This window comes from Silurus aristotelis, assembly GCF_946808225.1.
Source record: "Silurus aristotelis genome assembly, chromosome: 18".
Taxonomy (NCBI): domain Eukaryota; kingdom Metazoa; phylum Chordata; class Actinopteri; order Siluriformes; family Siluridae; genus Silurus; species Silurus aristotelis.
Genome location: NC_139591.1, coordinates 1,695,311 through 1,717,580, shown reverse-complemented (window position 1 = coordinate 1,717,580; position 22,270 = coordinate 1,695,311). Strand labels below are relative to the sequence as shown.

The window sequence follows — 22,270 nt, the reverse complement described above, 5'->3', positions numbered from 1 at the left end:
GAGGAACTGGCGAGTCAGCGTTATTCTGCGAGCGATCAATAGAAACGGCAGGTATGAACAGCTTTTCGTGCCGTAAGAAGCCTAAAATGTGTCCAGATTCAGCTCAGGTTTTAGTTTGAGGCTAAAGCACAGAGGACTTGCTTCACAGAAACTGCTAAGATGCTTAAACCAGCTGCAACTTGTGACACTTATCCTAACAGAACGTCCACATTCCCTAGAGTAGCACCATTAGATCTTCCTTGCCGTTCCTGTTAGGATTCTGTTGATGCCGTCAGACACTGAAGGTCTTAGACTGCTGCATATTCAGCTAAGAGTCGAGCAACCAACTTGGTCTTTTCCCTAAGGCCAGTGGTGGATGGATGTGTGTAAGTGTGTCTGTGTGGGCTGCAGGTCTTTTGAAGTTAAGCCTCCCCAGATCAACATGCCTTCTTCACGCTCTCATCAAACCGAGCATCTGAACTCTCGCATTTAGCAGGCGCATGCTGGAGTGTGCGGAAGAAAAACGCCCACCACTCAGACTTCCAATCAAGCCAAGACCGATGGACACGTTATTTTCCGTAATCCCGGAGAATCTGCTATTGTATTTTGTTCTGCTTTGCTTCTTTTCATCTACCCAAAGTACTTACATATGGGATCTACAAAAAGCCAAAATTCATTTCATTCATGCTTCATTCCTCCTATATTCATATTACAACTTCTTCTCGATTTCGATTTCTGAAACAAGATTACGCCCCCATTCAGAACACTTGGATGGTCTTCAGAGTTGTATTTATACTTTATTGCCAAAGGTTTGCGGACACCTAGTCATAAGTATGACGTGTTCTTTTTGAGCATCGCATTCCACATTTGGTCCCAATTTGCTCTTATAATTCCCTCCACTCTTGTGGGTAGATGTTCCTCTAGATTTTGGAGTGTGGTGGTGTACATTTGTGTTTATCAGCCACAAGTATTTGGTAATGTCAGGTACTGATGTAGGTGAGAAGGTGAGGAGGCCTGGGGTTCAGTCAGCATTCACATTCATCCCAAAGGTGCTCATTAGGAATGAGATCAGAGCTCCATGGAGCTCACTTTGTGCACAGGGGCAGGATTGGGTTTACAAGTTCAAGTGAACGCAAAATGTAATTAAACCGCATCCAATTGTGTGCCTCCAGTTTGCCTCCAGTTTGCCTTACAATTGTGTGCCTCCAGTTTTGTGGTAACACTTTGGAGAAGAACCGCAGGTCACGTGTCCCAATCCTTATGGCATTATAGTGCATTGCTTTCTTTAAGTGAGACTGAGTCAAGTTAGTATTTTCTCAGTACTCTATGTAGCAGTACTCTATGTAGCACAGCTCGTGTGATTATAGAGGAGGGATTGTGCACGAAAACACAAAACCGATTAGTTAAAAAACTGCACCAGAGCCAATCAATGTTGTATTTCAGCGACTGGGTTTTAACAGTTTTGTAGCAGATCCTCTGTTTCAGACAAAAACATGCATTTATGTGAATTTTTTGGTATAAGAATTCGAATTGGAATACATCATCGATCCCACAGGGAAACTGTTAGGTTGCAGTTGCTCACAGTACAAAGATAAAAATAAAAAAAAATACAAAAGTAAAATAAATTATATAAGCAATGTAGAATAAAATATACACTTTTTAAATAAAAATACTATGTATATATGTAAAATTAATACATCTTATTGAAATACACTGTACGAATTGTGTAGCAGCAGTGAAACAGGTGGTGGAAAAAAGTTTTTCGCCGAATGTAGCTCATTAGACCAGAGACCAACAACAAGAATAAATGCCACGAACCGTTTTATCAGGAAAAACTACCGCTTTTCTGAAATGTTTTTCTATTTGATTTCGCTTCAATGCTTCGATTGGCAAAATCGAATCCGCCCGATTCACATACTATACTACGATTTCTGAATTTATCCCCTTGAAAAACAAAATAAAAATTTATAACTGTACCTATGCAAACCTATACCACGCGAAGTGCTTCCAATCGACATGCACTGCTACCCCCCTACATCTCCGACCGTTTACAACGATCGGAATTCCAATGTTCCACTCTGATGCAGATGCTACGCCAGATGTGCCATTGGTTTTTCAGGCATCATTATCATCATCACCACCATCATCATCTTCATCTATTCAACAACAACAATACAGTTATGGCACTCTGAAAATAGGTCACGCAAATGACTTATTGATCATTGTGTTTCGTCGGTGTCAAAAAAACGGGTTCGGGTTCGACAATAACGAGTTTGACAAAAACCATATGCATTTTCATGAGGATTTTTAGACCATTTTAATGCAGTGTTCAGAAGCAGCACTCGTTTGTTTTATTATTATTATTATTTTTTCTTTTTACAAAAATAAGGCTCCCTCTTTTCCCCTCTATTTCACCTCTTTCCCTCCATCTCTCGCTCTCCATGAGAACTTTATGCTCAGGACAGATGGGATTGTTAAAAAAAAAAAAAAAAGGCTGGATTAGAGAGGAAATCCTGGAGGAACTGACTTATAAATTAAAGGCAAAGATCAGCATCTCGTATTCCCTCTGGATTCCCAAAGCAGCAGAAGCCCATAATTGTGCAGCTGAAAAATGGTACCAAAATGTCATATCTCTAAATTTTTCTTCTTCGTCTTCCTATGTTTCCCCTAATCCCAGTAGGTCTTAAAAAAAAAAACTTTTAAAAAATGACCATCAGAGGGAAATGACTTTCCAGTGCTTGGCATTCAGGGTTGAAATTTATAGGTTGCCAAATCCATCAAAAGGCACTCCGTTTTATTCGCCCACACTCAGCGATTAAATGATCCGCCTGCTGACACAGCGCCGCATATGATTTTATATCACCACTAACATTAAAGCTGCTTTCTGCAAGAAACAGGCAAGATGCAAGATACGCTCTTTCCAGATCTTCCGATGTTTTTCGAAAGTATTAGAGGCACAATTTCATTTGGCCGTCTGAAATAATTATCCGGCGCCACAGGGCGAAGCAAACATTCGTACCGAAAGCCATAAAAACAAATTAAAGAAGGAGTGATACGAACAAAATCTGGTCTCCTTCTCACAGGATGACTTTTCATTCGCTTTTATCTTTAGCTAGTGTATGATATAATTAGTGTCTGCTACACTGGCTGACCCAGTCTCCAGAATCCCAGGGGACCTGAAGAGTAAACAAAATATCACTCACGTTCATCAAAGCTGTCCGTGTGGTGGAACTGGCCGTAATTAAATACAACACAAATCCCTTTGAATAATGTATCCGATACAAGAAAATGGTTTATTGAGCACTTTTTTGATTCATGACATTTTCTGCATACAATATATTTGCTGCTGCAAGTCAGATGAATAGAAGAACATGCTCTTTGGGTTGGACCTTCAGGAATGCTAGACGTTGTGAAAACATGCAGCGTTGCTCAGCAGGAGGATGCGGCGGGTTTTAAACGTATTAGACCGACGATTTCTACATTTTATATCGGTTTCTCATTAGTGGAGTGATTACAGAAGACATCTGGCTCATAAGTGTGGACCACAGATGGATCACAATAATTATAAAGGTTAATTACATCGCTGCTGCCGGGGTTTTTTTTTGCAGTTATATTTGGTTTTTGAGAGAAAAAATTCTTTGAACAGAACTCTACAGGATTATTTTTCCTCGTAAAAGCAAGAACTGTAATAACATTTTCATTGTTCGAGACATTTACAAGCGGAGCACTGGCGACCTCGGCGTGCGTTCCTTCCTGAAAAATTCTGCCAAGGAACCAAACACCGACACACACTGTCGCTGAGAACAACACCAGCAGCTTCCTCAGGCTCTAACCACAGCATCTCAGTGGATAACAGCTTCTTTTTTTAATGCCGTTTTTTTTTTCCTCTCACGGTACGGCAAAGACGAGCCACGAGACGCAAAAGCAAACAGGAAGCTGTTTGTCTTTGCTTCTTGAGACGGGAAATTTACAACGGTAAACTTGTTTTCCCTTTTTTTTATAGTCCTTCTGGAACGGTTTCCACCGAAGTCCAGGCCGCTGTGTGTTATTTTGAGGTCGGATCAACAACACAGTTTCAGGACTAAACTGCATCTCAGCCTCCAGATCTAGTTTCTCTGTCAGTCAGGGCTTCACAGCCAAGCTGGATGGCTGAATTACAGAACGTCTTGATCTTCAGTTGTGGCGCATTGCGGTTTCAAAGCTATGTTTTTTCACTGTGTACTTTGCAATAATGGTGCTTACTGAAAGTTTGACTACAGAATAGAATAAAGTCTTCAGGGAACGATCGCTGGTACAAAAAACAAATAGAGCAACAGAACATATGGGGAATAATTGTATATACAAAGCAAGACACCACAGCAAGGAACATCAACTGGAGATGTTTCTGCTCTGCTTCAAAAAATAGCGTGGAATAAATGACTTATTAATAGCTAGAAACGAATCACAGTTCAGTCAAGTTTGTTTCTTTAATGGTCCTGGAAATGTTTTTTAATTAAAAACCTTTTAACCAAAAGTCCTACAAACATGTCTCTTAAAAAAACAGCAATACTTAAATCAGTTTGGTGTCTGTGACTGATTGAATCATAGGAGCAAAAAATATATCTGGGTTATGTATTTCCAAACCTCTGAATTGGAGCATGTTTTTGGGAAAAGGAACATGGGAATCCTTTTTTTGTCTCTGGGATAAATTTCGTTGCCGGTGGTAGATAACGCACACGCTGACGAATCTTTTTCTCTTCATAGCGTTACATCTAACACTCTAGTACGAACATCTGTATTCGACCTGAAGCCTTGAGCATTAAAAAAAAAGTAATTGTATTCTGATAGGATTTGACATTTAAATGGAGAAGCCAAGGATGTGAAGCGAACGAACAAGGAAGGAAAGATTAGCGAAAAATGTTTGGCGCATAAATCTGAGCTGGTGTGTACCAATAAAAGTAGATAAAGAAAAAGAAGCAAATATTTCATATGCCACGGCCGATGTTGAGCTTATTAATCTTATGTTTTCACTGATATTATGTTCTGGCATTTTCAAAGGCTGCTGAAGACACACACACACACACACACACACACACACACACACACACACACACACACACACACACACACACAGCTGAGAAAGCACATTCCTCGCCGTGCCATCATAAGCAGGCGCGTCTCATTTTGGTTTTCTAATTTCCTTAATTTAATTAGCAAATTTAATTGCTGTCAGAGAGCATTATGGGTAGCATCTAGTCACCGTTATTGATTAAATTGCTTGACACCTGTGGCCATCCATGCTAATTTGCTCGGAGTTGCGCAATAAATAAAGAAAAAAACTAATTCCTTTGCGGAAAACTCGCTTCCCGAAGCACCTGCGCTCATAATGTTTGCAAGTCCCAAAGCGTAACTGACCTGAGGTTGCGTGGTCTTCTAGGCCAAGCGAGATATCAGTCTATTAAACTGTATACAAATTTCAAGAAGGATCGCGTATGTGTTTGCAGTTTGGGACGAACATGGCTATAACTTATCTTGCAGGACGGGTGAAAAGGGCTGCAGGAACCTCCTGTCTGGTCCAGTGGCCTGCCAATGACCTTGTTTCAGCACAGCGGCATTTTTTTTTTAACAGCAACATCTGGACGGGGCTTAACGTCCAAGATGACACCACACCCCATAACCATTTAGAGAAGACCCAAACACAGCTCATGAATCAAGTAGAGAAGGCTGGGGAGTGGAGGACAGGATGAAGATGTTTATAACTATTAATGTGAGACTTTTTTTTGAATTGATAATGTTCACAAGTTCTTCGACAGAGCAAGCTGGTAGAAGGCGTAAGCAATGAAACGCTTGTTTAGGGAGATGAAGAGCTTCAGTAAACAGTGCATGGGGTCAAACTCTTCTGAAAGCATTAAGAAAACTGACAGTATGAAAAAGAGGCATGAAGACAAAAAGGAGTGAAAGGGAACGTAAAAATAAAAACGTCTAAACTCACGTCCGACGCGTAATGTGATCTGGTCTCGGCGCTGGCCATCAGGATTTTGGAAACAGCTGTACAGGCCATTGCTGCTCATGTCCACCTCCATGAGGATAAGTCGTGGGCCTTCCTCTCTCCGCTTGGCTTTTACGTCTGTCCCGTTCACCTTCCACGTCACTGAGGCATCATTGTCCAGAGAGCCACACTTCATCGTCACGTTGCTGCCGATCCTCGCGTATTGGATCCTGCCTCCTGGGTGAGAGAGCAGAATGGAATGAGAAATACGTCATGAATCCATCGAATGTCACCCGGTTAAACTAGGTAGACTCAAAACCCTTGAAATCGGAAGGCTCGGTATTCTGTATTAGGGGGAGTTGTGAAAAGTTCAAATCCCAGCACCACCAAGCTGCCACTGCCGGGCCCTTGAGTAAGGCCCTCAATCCTCAAATTGTAAGTCACTCTGGATAAGAGTATATTCTGTAAATCTAAATGTATTAGACTGTTGATAAATAGACTTTTCCCTTGTTGTGATAAATCATAAAAACTAAATCAAAGCTCTCCTATTACTCTAAATCTCATAATCCATATGAATACTCAATCGCGTACTTATTAATGCACTCTGTTTACTTCTAAATAGGAAAGCTGCACGCTTGTTTTCCCTGAAGTCTACGAATCACATTTCCCCTCGTCTTTGTTAGGAAATCGTGATTAACCTCAGCGCTGGATTTGTTCAAAAAAACTCATCAGAAATACTTTGAGAACTTATCTTGTGCATTTAAAATAAATCATAGCCAGCGTTATAGATTCAAAAATAAAAATAAAAACCAGCTAAATGAAAGGAATGAGCACCGTCTCTGGCCTCACCTCACAGACCGTGTGATCTTATCCTGCGATCGAACCTCAGTATGAATTTTACACACTCTGAAAAGTAAAGGTGCTCCTTTAAACCCAGCGCTTCGACATGGATTTGGATAAAAATTGGATTAAAAAACTTTATACTAAGTTGAAACTTTCTCCTTGCATAATTTGAGAACACTCCATACTTATATTCTTTCTGAAAATAATTATATTATTGAAATGCCTCTAGAAAATCTAAAAGTAATTATAGTCGAGAAAAGAAAATAGACAGCATTATGAGCATAAAGATAAACAAAAAAACAAAAATGAACATAAACTATAAAGAGTTTTAAAGAGCTTTGCATGAAGCAGTTGGAGAAGATCCCTATGCAAGTCTCTGCACGTCCACGTCAGACCAAAAGCTCAGTGCTGCTATTCAGAGATGGCAAAAGTTCACACGTTCTTCAGATCTTCATGATTTAAAAGAAAGTTGAAGTTCTGACTTCACTTTTTCACTCCAGTTAAAGTAAAGAAGTTCGGGTTCTGACATGTACTTAAGTAAAAAGTTGCCATTATTACTACCTGTTTTAGTGTCACGCTGGAAACCGAACCTCACATCAAAACATATTAATATTATTTTACATTTTGTTACCTAATGAATGTATCCAGTCTGAAGAACCACCATATAGAACACAAGCAGAGAAAAGATGATGATGATCATGTGATCAGGAATGTCTCTGTTCTCAGTGATGTTTACATCACTGACTTCCTCTGTTTCATCCACGTTAACCCCAGACTTCTTGTTACCTTCTGCCTGCTTATTATTAGCTTCATAAACTAGTCTACATCTGTGGTGTGTGAGAGACAGGAAATGATGCACCAGTGGATAGAAAAAAATCGCGCAATTACAGGTCTAAATGTCTACATGTCACCATATAGATTAAAATTAAGGCCGTTTTAAAAATGTAAAAAGTAGAAAGTACTGATGTTTGTGTAAAAAATTTAATGAGAGAAATTAAAAAGTTGTAGTGAAGTAAAATACTGACGGAAAAATCCACTTAAGTGGAGTAACAAAGTATTTGTACTTTATTACTTCCCTCCTCTGCTGCTAATCAGTGCTGTCTTTATGCAATATTCATTTATAGGGGTGCCAATATTTTCAATAGCACCATGCATTATTTTTTCCGTTCCACAACCATTTTCATGGTTTACCTTCACTGATGTGTGTCTGCTTTTGCTTTAGTTTATATCCTGGTCCTGTCTTTTGCTGGATCTTGGGACCGATTCATTTGTTACTGATTGTGCGCACCTGTTCCTTGTTACCCCATAATCAGTTTGTGTATTTATCTGCTCGGTTTTTCCCTGTACGTTTGCAACATCTTATCATGCATTCGTGCCTTTAACTGGGAAACGTTTTCTCTTCTTGTCGATCAGACCTTCTGTAGTTCTTCATGTTGCTGACTCTGTTGTCAACCGACTTTGTTTTTCATAAATAACACCACCACACCGTTAACCCTTGATATGTTGGGGTGTTGTATGGGAAGGGGTGGCTCAGTGGATAAGATGTCAGAAGGTCATGGGTTTAAATCTCAGCACCACCAAACTGCTGGGCCCTTGAGCAAGGCCCTTAACCCTCAATAGATCTGGGTTACAATGTTAAACAAGGTTAAACACATTTATTAATCATTGCAAAATTGCCTGATTTATGATTTAAATAGGCAAGGGCAGTGGCGAGGGCAGCAGGGGGTGCTCACTGGTGTCCAGCTGGTGACGCCTAGTTTGCTTATGTCCAGAAATAGTTAAAATTCTATTTTGGTGCTGACAACAATCTCTTTTCACTGCTTACAGTTTTCCTGGGGATGTAAATTTAAGGTTTTGTGTTTTTTTGCAAATTCCACAGGAAAAAACAAAACAAAAGTATAAATGGTTCATAAAAACTGTTTTGAACTGTTTTGGCTGATCTTTCCTAACGATGTCCAGTTTTTCTTGGAAAAGTCCCTCATGTAAATGTCCTTGTAATTGTAACCAAATAAATTTCAGCCATTGGGGAAATGAGAAAACAGCTATTAAATCCACACAAATATTTTTGAGCTTGTGCATTTTGCTACAGATACGGGTTGCGAACTCTGACCATCCAATCAAAAGAATAGGCCAAAGTGATCGGACGCCTTCTAGAAGGCCGTGTAGTGGCCAACTCGCAGTCTGATTGGTTAAAGCAACAACTTAAAGCCACGTGTTGACTGGTTTATATGGTGATAAAGCTGCAGGTGATGACTCTGATTCTTTTAAACCTGACAGCACGTAATGAATTCTAACTGATAGAATCTCTGATGCAAACAGACTCCTTGAAGCAGCACAAAGCGAGAGAAACTCTATGAAATTAATAGGCTTATGGGAATAATTGTGATTCCTATTCAAGGACATAAATACTGTATATTAAAGCATAAGTCAGTGATCCTGGGCAGTATTCCTACAATGATTATTTTGAGTAAATTTATTTTTTTTACTCTATATGGTGATGTTGTTGTTCACTGTATGTGTGTGTTCACAGTTCTTGCAACAAGCCACTTCTGCAGTGTTTGGGGAAGAAGTAGCAACCATTATTTCTAGTCTATGGATCCCCAGGCTTCTCTCTATATCTATCTGCCATGTCGTTAGATCTCCAAGTCCCTGAAGTTTAAATTAGAGCTCAAAGCTTTATTATGTGTAAATGACGGGACGGATGTTTTATTTTTTCCTTGAGGCACGGCCATGATAGTTGAGACACCTTATAAAGTCTACAGCTAAATCGTAAAAGCATGCTCGTCACTAAACACGCTTCACGTTTTTCATCCATCGGGAAAAAAAGATCCGCATTTACACGCAACCGATCTGACACATGAGCGAATTGCTCTGTATTACACAGAACATTCCAGATATGCAACACAGATGTTGATCCTCATACAGAAATCGCCTGGTGCATACAGTAGAAGATGCTCTGAAGCCCATTAAAAGGTGTTGATTTAAAACAAATGCCTTCAGATGTGAAATCTCAAAAAAAAAAAAAAAAATGCGAAGTCAAAACAAGCCGGTGAATATCTTCTCTCTCTCTCTCTCTCTCTCTCTCTCTCTCTCTCTCTCTCTCTCTCTCTCTCTCTCTCTCTCTCTCAAAAAATATAAAAATACAACCCTTAGCATTGGAGTCATTGCTTTGCCCTCTGGCTTGTTCTCTTTGAGGGTTCTCATTAAGAGATAGTCTCCCATTTCTCGTGTTTGCCAGGTTGCTTTTGGCAGGAGGCTCGCTTGAAAGTGCAAATAAATGCATTTTTTTCCTCAACGCTGCTTATCTTATCCTGAACAGGCAGTAATAGGGCACTTAATCGCTCGCCCTTCAGTATGATAAAACAAAGCCTGGATGCATTAAATCATATCTGTTGATATTTGATGGCCTGGAATACTTAATTTTCCCCCTGCACATATCATCACTATGGACATTTTAGACCTGCTGCCAAAAGTGCATGATTTGTTTGTCACTCGTCTTGAAACATTTACACATGCCAAACTATCCACCCAGTCCATGTACAACACGGAGCTTCAAGGACAATCAACGAACGCCTTTTTTAAATAAAGAATGGAATAAAAAAAAGAAACGAATTGAGACGCGGAGCAGTGGCAAAATTGACACTTCACATTACAGACGTAAACTGGTGAAGCAAACGGAGCTGAGCAAAGGCTCAAGGGAGATATGAGATCGAAGGATGTTCCACACCCACACGGAGGATCTCTAACTTTTTTTTTTTTTTTTACGAAGGCAAAGTTGTGCAGGCTGGGGCTGGGAAGCTGTGCAGGGGATTTGCTCCACAGCTGGAACTCCTGTCTAGATGAGAAACAGCTGTGTCTGTATTCGCAGCCAAAAAACAAAGCGGCAAAGTGGCCATGCAGACGGGGCACCACTAGGCAGAAGCCGCCTGCGTAAATAAAAACCTGGACGGTCAGGTTAATCGCTGATGATGAGTTTTCATTTTCCCCAAATGAAAAACAAATAAAAAATAAAAATGCAGCACCGGTAGAGCTGGTTATGTTGGGAACTTGTTGTATCAGAGAAAAAGCATGGGGGTGGACTTGAATAGATAATGAAAATAAATCAATAAATATTTTAAGCAAGTATCTTGCTGAAGTCGCGGTGGATCAAAAGCCAGTGCATTTTTGCACCACAGCAAAAAACACAAATTATGTAAATCCACAATCTGGACAGAAACAGAATCATTTCTGCACCTTGAATTCATACGTGAGTTAAAATTCTTTAATGACGGCCGCTCTAAATTGCTTTAAATTGACATTACGAGACTTCAGAATGCTGCTTGTGTGCCACAAAATTCACATTTATGACAAACCAAGGTCACGCAAAGATGCAGGTTAAGGAAAAGTCAACAGGATTGGAAAACATCAGAACAATGCAGCGCAAATCAGATGTTTCTTTCCAACCCCTGTAGCTTTGGCAGCTTAACTGCTCTAGCCAGGGAATGTGGGTTTGGCCACACTGACCATTTATTTTCTTGATCTAGCCTGTGAAGTGGGAGCCCTTGCTAACTCCTTGCCCCTGGCTCAGCTCTAAACTCTCTCTCCTTCCTATGCAGACCTCCCATGATGCACCACATGGCTCTCAGGGATGGGATCGTATGGGATTTTTGTTCTTGGACTTTTTGTTCCACCCTGTTTGACTTAGCAAAACATCCAAAAGAGAGTAAGTTAGGGAGCGAGCACATGCTACCCTGGTTGAAAATGCTTCATTAGAGCACTCTGGGGGATCAGACAAATATGAGAGTGTTCTGTCTCATCTAAACTGTTTAACAAGAAAACGACAATGCAGTGGGAATATATTGCTGCAAACAGGGAGCACGACAACATTTCAGTGTCATTCTTAGGTCATTTAATTGACACTTTTGCCCCAGAGGAGGAGCACAGGCCTGCAGAGATCTGTAAGGGTGACACCTTTCTGAAGCTCTGGGTCAAGTGCTTTGCTCAAAGCTAGAATAGTTTTATCAGTTCGGATTACCCCTTGACCTTTTAACTCACCGATCACAACTCAGGTTATGTTTCCGGTGCTATTCCATACTGATTTTTGATAATGCCCGGTCACGCTCAGTCGCTCATTAATTCCACGGAAACTTGAACGCCAAGGCAGAGGATATAAAATGGTCTGCATGCAAATCAACCAAAGTCTGCTAATGAAAGGAAGCGCGAGGCCACACACCACGGCGAATCGGAAACGCTGTAGATTAAAGCGCCTCGTAACACTCAGAGCAGATTCTCTAATACGCAGAGACAGCTATCACTTGAAACGCATCCCAGAGTTAGAAATGGGTTGCACAGCAACAGCACAAAAAAACAAACAAACAAAGTGACTTAATTAGGCACTCTTCCCCACAGTAGATTATATAGAGGTGCAGAAAGGATGGATTATAAATATACACCAGTATGCAGAAGTTGGACGTTTAGAGGGACGGGTAAACAGTTCCATATAGCAGGCATTAGAGGTGTAACATCACTCGGACAGTTCCTCAACCTCAGCCACATCATTAGCGCTTATAATTGTTGTCCACTATCTGAGATGTGATTTGACCATCAAAGAGAAAATTCCACTCATTGAGTTCTAAGTTTCATTTGTTCCTGCCCAGAATATTTCAAACACTTTGAGGTTCTGATCACTTCATGCATTGAATACACGCTGAATGTTTAATTTTCTAGTTCTAGCACGTGAAGTTCTTGCTGCCCTTGATATCTCCTAGCCTCTGGATCTGTTCTTAACTCCTTTCTGTTGCTTGTAGATCTCCCATGATCCACCATATACAGTAGATCCATTTTATGGGATAATATAGGATTTAATTTTTTTCTTGGACGTTTTGCTGCACCTTGTTTGATATCCGAACAAGAGTGTGCAAAGTGTGTAGCGTGTATGTAGGCTATAGGATACAACTACCTACTCTGGATATACTTCATCAGGGTCCCTTGGGGTATCAAACAAATATAAGTGAGGCGTGTGACACTCAATGCATACATTAATCCAGAGCATTTGAGGGTAAATGTCCATGCTTGAGGGCCCAGCAGTGGCAGCTTGTTGGTGCTGGGATTTGAACTCACAACCTTTTAATCGGAAGTCCAACATCTTAACCAGATCTTTCATTGTCCTCTAAGCAGGACATATATGACAGATGGTTTGTCCCATATAAAAGAAAAAAATAAAACACTCATTGTAACATCCCATGGGATTTCAATCCCAATCCCAGTCTGGTCTCTATCACGAGGACTTTCCACCAGATGATGCGGTACAAACCTCCAGGTTCGGACTGATGTTGTTATAGTGTAAAGTTGTAAGGTTTGTGAGATTTTTTTGAGCTTCTAGCCCCAGATTCTGCTTAGTTTATTCTCTGTATTAATAAAAAGCAAGAAAGAAACAGCACAAAGCGCTTGATTGGCGACTTGTTGAATTGTACCCAGTTTTGACCACCTCAGTTTTTTAACCCCGATTCCTCATTTATACTTAAAAAGACTTTTTAAACTAAGACATTTCCCCCTTATACCTTCTAGCAAAGTGTTTTCAAAGTCCACGAGCGAGATTCAGGCCACAGCAGAAGGTCAGGAACAGGGTTCACAGATAAACACCGAGCGCTGTGACCTTTATAGGCATGAAACATGCCCTGAATAAAACAGCTGCCTGGAGAAGTCATTGAATTTGCAAATTACTAGAAAACACCACCAAAGCTTTGTTTAAATGCTTGCAGAGAAACTAATACAGTTTCATATATTGTCTTTGGTGAAGCCTATCTTCATTCAACTGTGTAAATAAATTGCTAATATGTTTTGTATTTTCACAAACTTGCAGCAATATAGCAATCATTTTGTGGTTTATAAATGCTTATAATGACTATACATTGTATGCATAACTAGGTGGTATCAAAAAGTTTGGAGATTCGCTCTGTTTACAAGAAAGTACTTTATTTATCTACTTTTCCACACTAACACCTTCAAAATAGTCCCCTTGCACAGCAATACAGCGCCCCCAGTGTTCTTCCGGAACGTGTCCTGGAAGTCTTGTTTTTCACCGTGCCAAAATAGTGGCCTTTGCACTTCATCTTCATCTTCGGGATGACAGGAAAGGGGAGAAGAAGCTGAATCTGATGAGTAGAGAGGGTGGAGAAGTGAGGTCGTGTGGATTGTTCTCCGACAATCATCATGCATGGTTTTGGCATTTTCAGGGGTCGAGCTCGTGGAAGGTCTTCCCGATCTCTCACCGACCTCGAACGACTCGTCGAAGCGTCGCCGCAAGTCAAACGTACGTTACCTCAAACGTCCCTGTGGCAGATTTGCTCAGTTCCGCGCAGAATTTACCTTTGCTTTTTGTTCTAACTTTGCTGTCTGCGATGAAATCGCAGACGTGGTAACGCACGCGGGTCAGAACAGCACCAGTGAGCAGAATAAGTCTTGTATCTTTTTGATACCACCTCGTATGTTAGGACATGATTTTAAAGGACACGTTTATAAAGACTTCTGAATATGGACTATCTGGAAATCTGGAAGAACTTCCTAATGGAATTCAAATTAATATTCCTAGTGTATGAATTCTGGCAGATCTACTCAATGCTTAGTGTTAGCAGTATTAGTTGTGTCAGTGAAACATGTGAAATTGGCAGCGGTAATGTTCAGTTATGAATTTGTGGTAATTATGAGATATTTGGGCTGCAGGCCCGGTCTCATCTGTTTTGCTTCTTTGAGGGGGGAGAATTAAACAAGAAACATATGAGGAAAAGTACATACGAGAACTTTTACAGAGATCAGAACTGATTTGTAAAATGATTCTAAATGCTAAATAAGACGACATGACAGTTCATGTAGAGGACTGTCCCGTGTCCCATCACAGGTGTACCAGTTATACCATCACATTCAGGACCGCAGCAAGACACACTTTTCTGTCTCTTGATCAGTTGCCCTGGTTATAGATGAGCAATATGTGTGGCCTGCCGAGGGAATGTAAATAGCCCTTGGCTGTTGTGATCTCTTCATCTAGGGGTGGAGAGAACCTGCCTCTAGGTCTCTTGTATTTTAATGCGTACGCTCATGCATCTGTACACCGAGGCTGAGTGCCCATCACCCAAACATGCATGGTTGTCATTATAAAGCACTCCCATGGTTTGTGTCAAGTTCAGCGAAGCCTAAACCTGCCCCGCCACGCCACTACTCTCCACTCCCAAAGGTCCTACAGACAATCCCGGCTCTCATTTTTTTTCTCCTATTTTGACAGCCACATCAACAGCCCGCACCATAATTTGTCTCCATTTGCTCGGCCATTGTTATTCTTTCCATGTATCACTCCCAATGCAAAAGCAAAGGCATGCAAACAGTGAAATTCACAAACAGAGGGGATTTTATGACTCAGTCACATATCTCCAATTTAGATGCCCCGGTGACTTGAGAAGAGTTTTGTGTGCCAAAGTCAGTAAATTTTCTCCTGTTCACACCTCATTTATGAAGTCAGATCTAGGCACGGCTTAGAAATACAGAATTGAAGATATTCTTTATCTTTATCCAAACAAATCCTCGTCATTTTGATTAATACAATAAAACAATTGCTTCCATAAATCCTTCTTACAAATGAATTCTGAAATAGAGAAGAATATAATGCATCCCTTGGTCCTAGTAACTAAAAACATTATAAACAAGCACTTCAGCTTGAAAAAAAGAATTACGCTGTCTTGGTCGTAAAACCCTGAAGCTACAGGCTACCATTTGAATGGTATTCTTCTGATATGTAAAGGTTCTGTTCTCTCTGGACCTGAGCACATTCTCAGCCAAACCAACCCCCCCCAACATTTTTACCATGCTATATGAGATCTAATTGAGGACTAAGAGGATGTTCTCAGTCATGCACTTATAATGCAAAGCCATTAGAAGTATTGATCGGCAATGCTCCTTTGGCCTTTATCAACACTTTACCTTGGGCATGCTATACCACCTCTATCAATAACCTAGCACAGGATGGCTAATAGACTTACACCGAGGCACTGAAACATTAGACAGGAAAGGCGAGAATATGCTTCTACATTCTGTGGCTATAACCCTATTCAGAATTCTGCAATGCCTCTCTGTTATCTCACATTCCTTGCTCTCTTTCTCCCCTGTTCATCTCTCGGACTAAAACTCTCTTCTAATTTAGTGCTACACATCTTCCATGTGCTGTTCTTTATTTTTCCCTAGTGTGGTTGGCACCCATAAATAGCAAGACAGCTGAAATGTTAGTTAACTCTTGCAGAACCTGAGGTTAATCCCAGTGTGATTGCCCCTGGCCCTATTGTCTTCCCTCTTGGGTGGCATGATGTTCACAGGGTCTGTCACATTCCACCTCGAGTCGCGAGCAGGCCATGTTTTCTTTGCACTCAATGCTAATCGACCTCCAGTCAGGAAATGGGCGGACTGCATTGTGTGTGTCGCTGCAATAATGGATCCCTGGGAGAAAACAATAGGGCAGCAGTGGTGGTGGTGTGGGGGAGTCTCTGTGGGCGGAGGTTTCCACTGATGGAAGTTCTGGACAATACTTGGAGACAGAGAAGAGGTTGATTGTGCAGATCTAATGTATTTTGCTTTATTGGACCCTACTGACACGGATGTATCCGAGTCCTACTGCATTTGTGGAATTGTTTTATTTTGATGGCTACTGAATAGGCATGTGGTTGTATGCTTGTTTTAAGTGAGGAATCTTCCCCAGTGGGAAACTGACATACAAACAGAGTGCAACTATGATTACCTCTGCAGTGTTTGCTGTATGGAGGACTTGGTTTAGGACATGATGAGGTCGAATGCACCACAGAGTGACATCTAAAATGCTTTTTAATGCTCAAGGTAAACAATGATAGTATTACATACTCTATAATAGATCGGTAATGAATGCGGTACTGGCCTCTAGTCATGTTAGCCTTGCTAACTTTGGTCATATAGCAAGTCTAAGAACTTTTTGAACCTCAACAACAAGCTCAACAGTGATGCAAAACCTCGGGAAACCCGAAAGTAAGCTCAGGAAAAAGTTGTTAGAGCTGATTTCTAAGTTTATTATCTGTTCCTCTTAGCATAGCCGAAACACAATGATTATCTACTGAATCTACAAAGGAAACTCCTTTGGTAGATTTATTGGCCCTGCCAGATGTACAAAAAGAGGGGTTAGATCATATACGGTAATTGTGCTGATATTACGACTCGATATAGTATATCTCTGACATTTATGGTGGTATTAAAGCATAATTAACATTGCTTAATGTATCATGAGATCCGCTTTATTTCTACAGTAAATTACATTTCCAACTTTGCTGCACTACACAACAGCGGAGTTATACAAGGTCATTGTTTATGCAGCTATGAAAAACTTCTCTTGCAACGATCCGACTTTCAGTAAACGCGTTGTCACTCAAATACTAAATGCTATAGACAATAACTTGACGTGAAAACGTGACCTTAGGGGGGCTCATTTCATGGCTGCTAAATGTATGTGTGTGCACCGATTTCCCATCCTGCGTTCGTGTTTCTATGAGACTGTGAAATAGCGAATGACCCTTTAAATCAAGGCCACTTGCCTCCAGTCAGAGGCGACACTGTAAATGAGAGGTAACAGGATCATAATAGCGGCGCTGCAGCTCTTGGCGCTGTATAGCTTGGGTTTTTGTCGTCTTTTAGAGATCGAAGGTTAGCGAAGGTTTATGCGGAAGGTTAATGCTAACAACTGTGGATTTCCTGACCTGCATTCTCTCGATCTGACACACAGACACACACACACCATTCTCCATGTACTTTCTTCTATACAAAGGTGTGAAGATGAATGGGCCGTGCTTGCTGCCTGACGGCTGTGGGCTCTCTGTTCTTTCCCACACATGCATCAGGCTAAGCCTTGCGTATACACACAATGCTAGCACCATGATGATAAATTAACATGGCAGAGAATGGAATGAAAAACACGGTATTCATCACGCTGAGGTAAAAGTTTGCTCTTTGGTTGTCCGTCCACATCTGCTGGGGCCTGGGAATGTGCGAAGGCGGTGTCCTGTGTAACTCTCAAAACACTCTACAGAGTTACTCAGCACAGTTCTGCACTTGTGGCCATAAGGAACGGCATGTGATACATCAAAAGGGGTTTGAGAGAGACCCGAGCGTATGTGCTGAGAGCCGGGGTCAGCCGGTTCACTCGTAACCGTGTTTTTTGTCACGATGAACAAGCAGCTATACAGACGTGAATAGCAGGAAAGTTTCTGCTGGAGAAATAGGCCATGACCTCGCACAGCATGTGCACTGCACCCCCATACATTGGTGAAGACCAATTAGAAACATCTAGACAAAGTTGCCCCACCCACCCCCTCAATTCTTTTTAACTGTTGCATTGCAATAAAAATTTAATTCATTGCCAACATCCATGATGTTCCAATGATCCTGGAGTGTCATTTCTCCCTCCATAATCCATCAGAACAGACGCACTGTAGTCGAACATTTTCATCTGCTTCGCATTCGGGTTACATCTGTCATGCATAACTAATTCCGAGAGGAGCTCACAGACCGAGGTGCAAAAGCTTGATGCCTTTTAAAGAGCTTTTTTTTTTACATTTCCATCTTATCCCAGATTAATGAAGGTCTAAAATAGACTGTGTTTCTTGCCAAATCACAACCTGTTGGACTTAATGTGTTTAGCTTGATGAGCCTGGAGAGATACAACACCAGTGGATGAGCACAAGAGAGGCAATGAGAGCGAAACAAAGCAGACGTTGATATGTTAATGATTGGTAATAATTCCAGGTGGTTCTCTGAAGTGAATCTGCTTTTGTATTGTATTGTTTTAAAGGAACAGTAAATAGATTAAAAATGAAAAGATTTTGACCCCAAACATAACCGGGAAAGTTACATGTTGAGTGTTTTATGGTACCTGTTAGTGGCTACTTGATGCGTACCAGAAACATGATTTGCTCTGAGCATGTCCGAAATTGCAAAATAACCAAAGTTTTTACGACGGTCTAGAAATTTGGATTCTTTCGCATTTTATGTACAGCTTCAAGAATTTCTCTTAAAAAAAGAAAATCCTGACAATTTCCGCATATCGAGGGAGTGAATGAATGAACGAATGAATAAAGGATGGAAGGAAAGAAGAAAAATAAATTAATAAACAAATAATTCTCTTGGGTGTTTGATAAATGCAGACATTTGCTAAAGTATGCTGAAATAAATCGAACAGTTAAAATGTTATATTTAATGTAAAATGTGGTCGAAATGTATTTATTTATTTATTTATATTTTTTTTTGTGGCTATTTATTCGATTTATCAATTTATTAAATATAATAAAAGTGTGTATTGCATTAACTTGATTTATTATATTTTTTATATATATATATATATATATATATATATATATATATATATATATATATATATATATATATATAAACCATTTTATTTAAAACTTTTTAAAAAAATTGTAAATGTTCACAAATGGTAATTGAAAACAAACATTAATAAAAAAATTTAAAAAAGCAATTTTATATTTTGCATTTCTTCCCCTTGAACCATGACTTACATACCTCGGTTTTTATGTGAATTTTGTGTACCGTTACACCATAGTATCAACGATGACAATTTATTAATTTATTAAATAACGGCACGTCGTTCCAAATGGCTTTTCATCATTTCCACTTCTACTGTTATACAAAAGGCACAAAACAGGTTACTTCCTGTCGTCACTGAAATGAATGTACAGCAGCTATCAACAGTTCTACATCATTTTCTTTCTCTCTCTCTCTCTCTCTCTCTCTCTCTCTAAATGAATCGGACAAAAAAATTGTAGGTTGTCAAGTTACACAGAACGTGACAAATATCTCTGTCAGAGCCGTTGTTCTAGAAAATGAATAGATCCTTTCTGACCAATCAGAATCCAGCGTGGATGATTTTCTTCCCACTTTGAGCAGAATCTCGGGATCTTTAAGGCAACACAAGGACGTCTCATTGCATGTTGCGTAGTTTTTAAAAGGGGCTACCATAATAACTGATGGAAGAAATACCCAGAGCCATCGAGAAGACATGAAAGATAAAGAAAGAACGACGGAAAGAGGCAGAAATAGAAAGAGGGAGGGATAAACGCATCAGTAAGTCTAGAACGTTCCAGGCCTTCTGCTCTCTCTCTCTTTCTCTCCCAAAGATCCGAGCAGATCGATACTGTTCAGAAGATAAACAGCAGCCTTGCCTGCGCTGTTTCAGATAAGTTACTATCACCTGCAATCAAAGCCTGAAGTAAAGCACACCCAGCCAACCAGGCGGTTTTCACGAGACAGCACAGAGCTCACAATTACTCTTGGTCCCGGATGTCGTCCAGCGACAGCTCTTATCAGCCTTTCACTGTTTTTTTTTTTTTTCTTTTTTACTGCGGATGCATGTGTACAAGGCGAAAAAGCATGAATAGATGATAAAACGGTTACCTTCAGACAAAAAAGTTGCACAAAAGTATTGTGACATCTCACCTTTCCTGCCATATGTGTTTTTTTCCTCCCAACTGTTACCACACAGCTAAAGGTACACAATTGTATAGAATGTCTTTGGATGCAGTATAATAACAATTTGCGTTCACTTAAACTTGGAAACCAAACCTTCACGAAGAAAGGGTTTACATGGATTGCAGTGGAAAATCTTCGACTATAGAGTTCTGATCTTAACGCTACACTTTAAAATCTAGTGGAACATCTTCCCAAAAGAGTGGAGGGAATTAGAAAAGCAAACTAGGACTAAATGTGGAATGCAATTTTTATGAACAGGTGTCCACAAACATTTGGCAATATTTCGTACGATGACGTCAGAAAAAAAAAATCTCTTTCTTTTCCTTCATCCTTCATTTCCCTTCACTTCTTGCACATCTGTACAACCTACAAGGCGTCACCACAAAGTGAGTCCTAGAAGGTAGGTAGTGGAGTGATCGTAATTAATATTAACGCTCACTGAGCGCTTTATTAGGAACGCTGGTACACAATCATTCCCGCAATCATCTAATCAGCCAATTGTATGGCAGCAGTGCAGCAGCTTCAGGTAATGATCACGTCAACCTTCAGAATAGTCTAAAACGTGATCTCTGTGATTTCGACCTCATCATTCTTGGTGTGAGCATTTCTATAATTGCTGATTTCCCTGAATTTCCATCGAGAACTGTCTGGAGATTCTTACATGGATTGCAGGTCTGCGGATAGAAATTCCTTGTTGAGAGAGAGCTCAAAGGAAAATGGTTTTGACTGGTTTGAACTGACAGAAAAGCTGGAGTTACTCTGACAATCATTCTGTACACCCGTGTCGAGCAAAAAAGCATCTCAGAACATACTCATGTCATACCATAAGGCAGATGCGCTACACCAGAAGATCATGACGGGCTCTATTTTTGCTCACCAAACACAGAAATCTGAGGCTGTAATCATGTCAACATGATCCCGAATCTCAGAGGAATGTTTCCTACACCTTGCGGAATCCATGCCATGAAGAACTGAGCCTGTTTCTAATAAAATACTCTGTGAGGAGCGTACTGTATCATCAGATAATATACTGCAGTAATATCCAATCAGATCAGCTCGTGTCTTTCGCTTCTAGACGTGCAGCCGTGACTCAGCACAGTGACAGATTTGTAATAATAATAATACACGGTGTGATAAGGGTTGACTTATCGATTTCACAGTGATATTTCAGTTCTAGAAGTAAATAAGGAATAACACATGACAGGGAATACTTTCATAAAATAAAATAAAATAAAAAAAAGATAATTTACCTAATCAACTTATTTGTTATGGCCCACTCTAAAAGCTGAGTATTTTCCATTAACAGAAATGTATTCCTTTTACTCACAGCAATCTGCCAATAATTACTAAACTGAACGTATTAATAAATGCGTTTTTTTATCCATTTTATATAATATTTATATTATATTTCCACGTGTTTTGCTAACTCCGTAGTACAAGTTCAGTATATTACATATGTTATATAGTATATTTCCCCAACTAGCGATGGAGCTGCGTAACATTAATGCTTTGAAAAGTCAAGACATGGCACAGCCTACGCAGAATGGTAATCAGTATGGGGCAGTATATTGTTAATAACAAATTACAGTACATAATTTAGCAAAACAGAGCAATTTACGGTACCATACTGTAAAAAAATGTGGCAGCGAGGGGCGTGAGCGAGCGGCTGTTTGCGAGTGGAAGCTGGAGCTGGACATGCTCTGTTTCAGTGACCATGTCTGCTGATAAATAGGACAGAGACACGAGCTAGAATCGGGTATTGTACTGCATACGGAAAAATGTAATTATTTTTATGCATTTGTCATAGCGTTATTGTCATCGTGAGATTGAAAAATCGTAAGTTGAACCATTGAAACTCAGGGACCAGCTGTATTATAATACATTATATAGCAATTGTTTGGGTTTTTTCTTTCATTCTTAATAGTAATAGAACAAAACTTATACATTCTTTTA

General features: G+C 40.1%; 1 protein-coding gene across 1 annotated transcript in view; it reads right to left on the bottom strand.

The window, feature by feature from the left end:
- The window catches only part of cntfr (ciliary neurotrophic factor receptor), a 164,873-nt gene that overhangs the window by 62,798 nt on the left and 79,805 nt on the right, over positions 1 to 22,270 (bottom strand). The window contains exon 3 of the mRNA XM_083567995.1: positions 5,951 to 6,184. Within this exon, the coding sequence (XP_083424121.1) occupies positions 5,951 to 6,184 (234 nt within the window). The remainder of the gene's footprint in view (positions 1 to 5,950; positions 6,185 to 22,270) is intronic.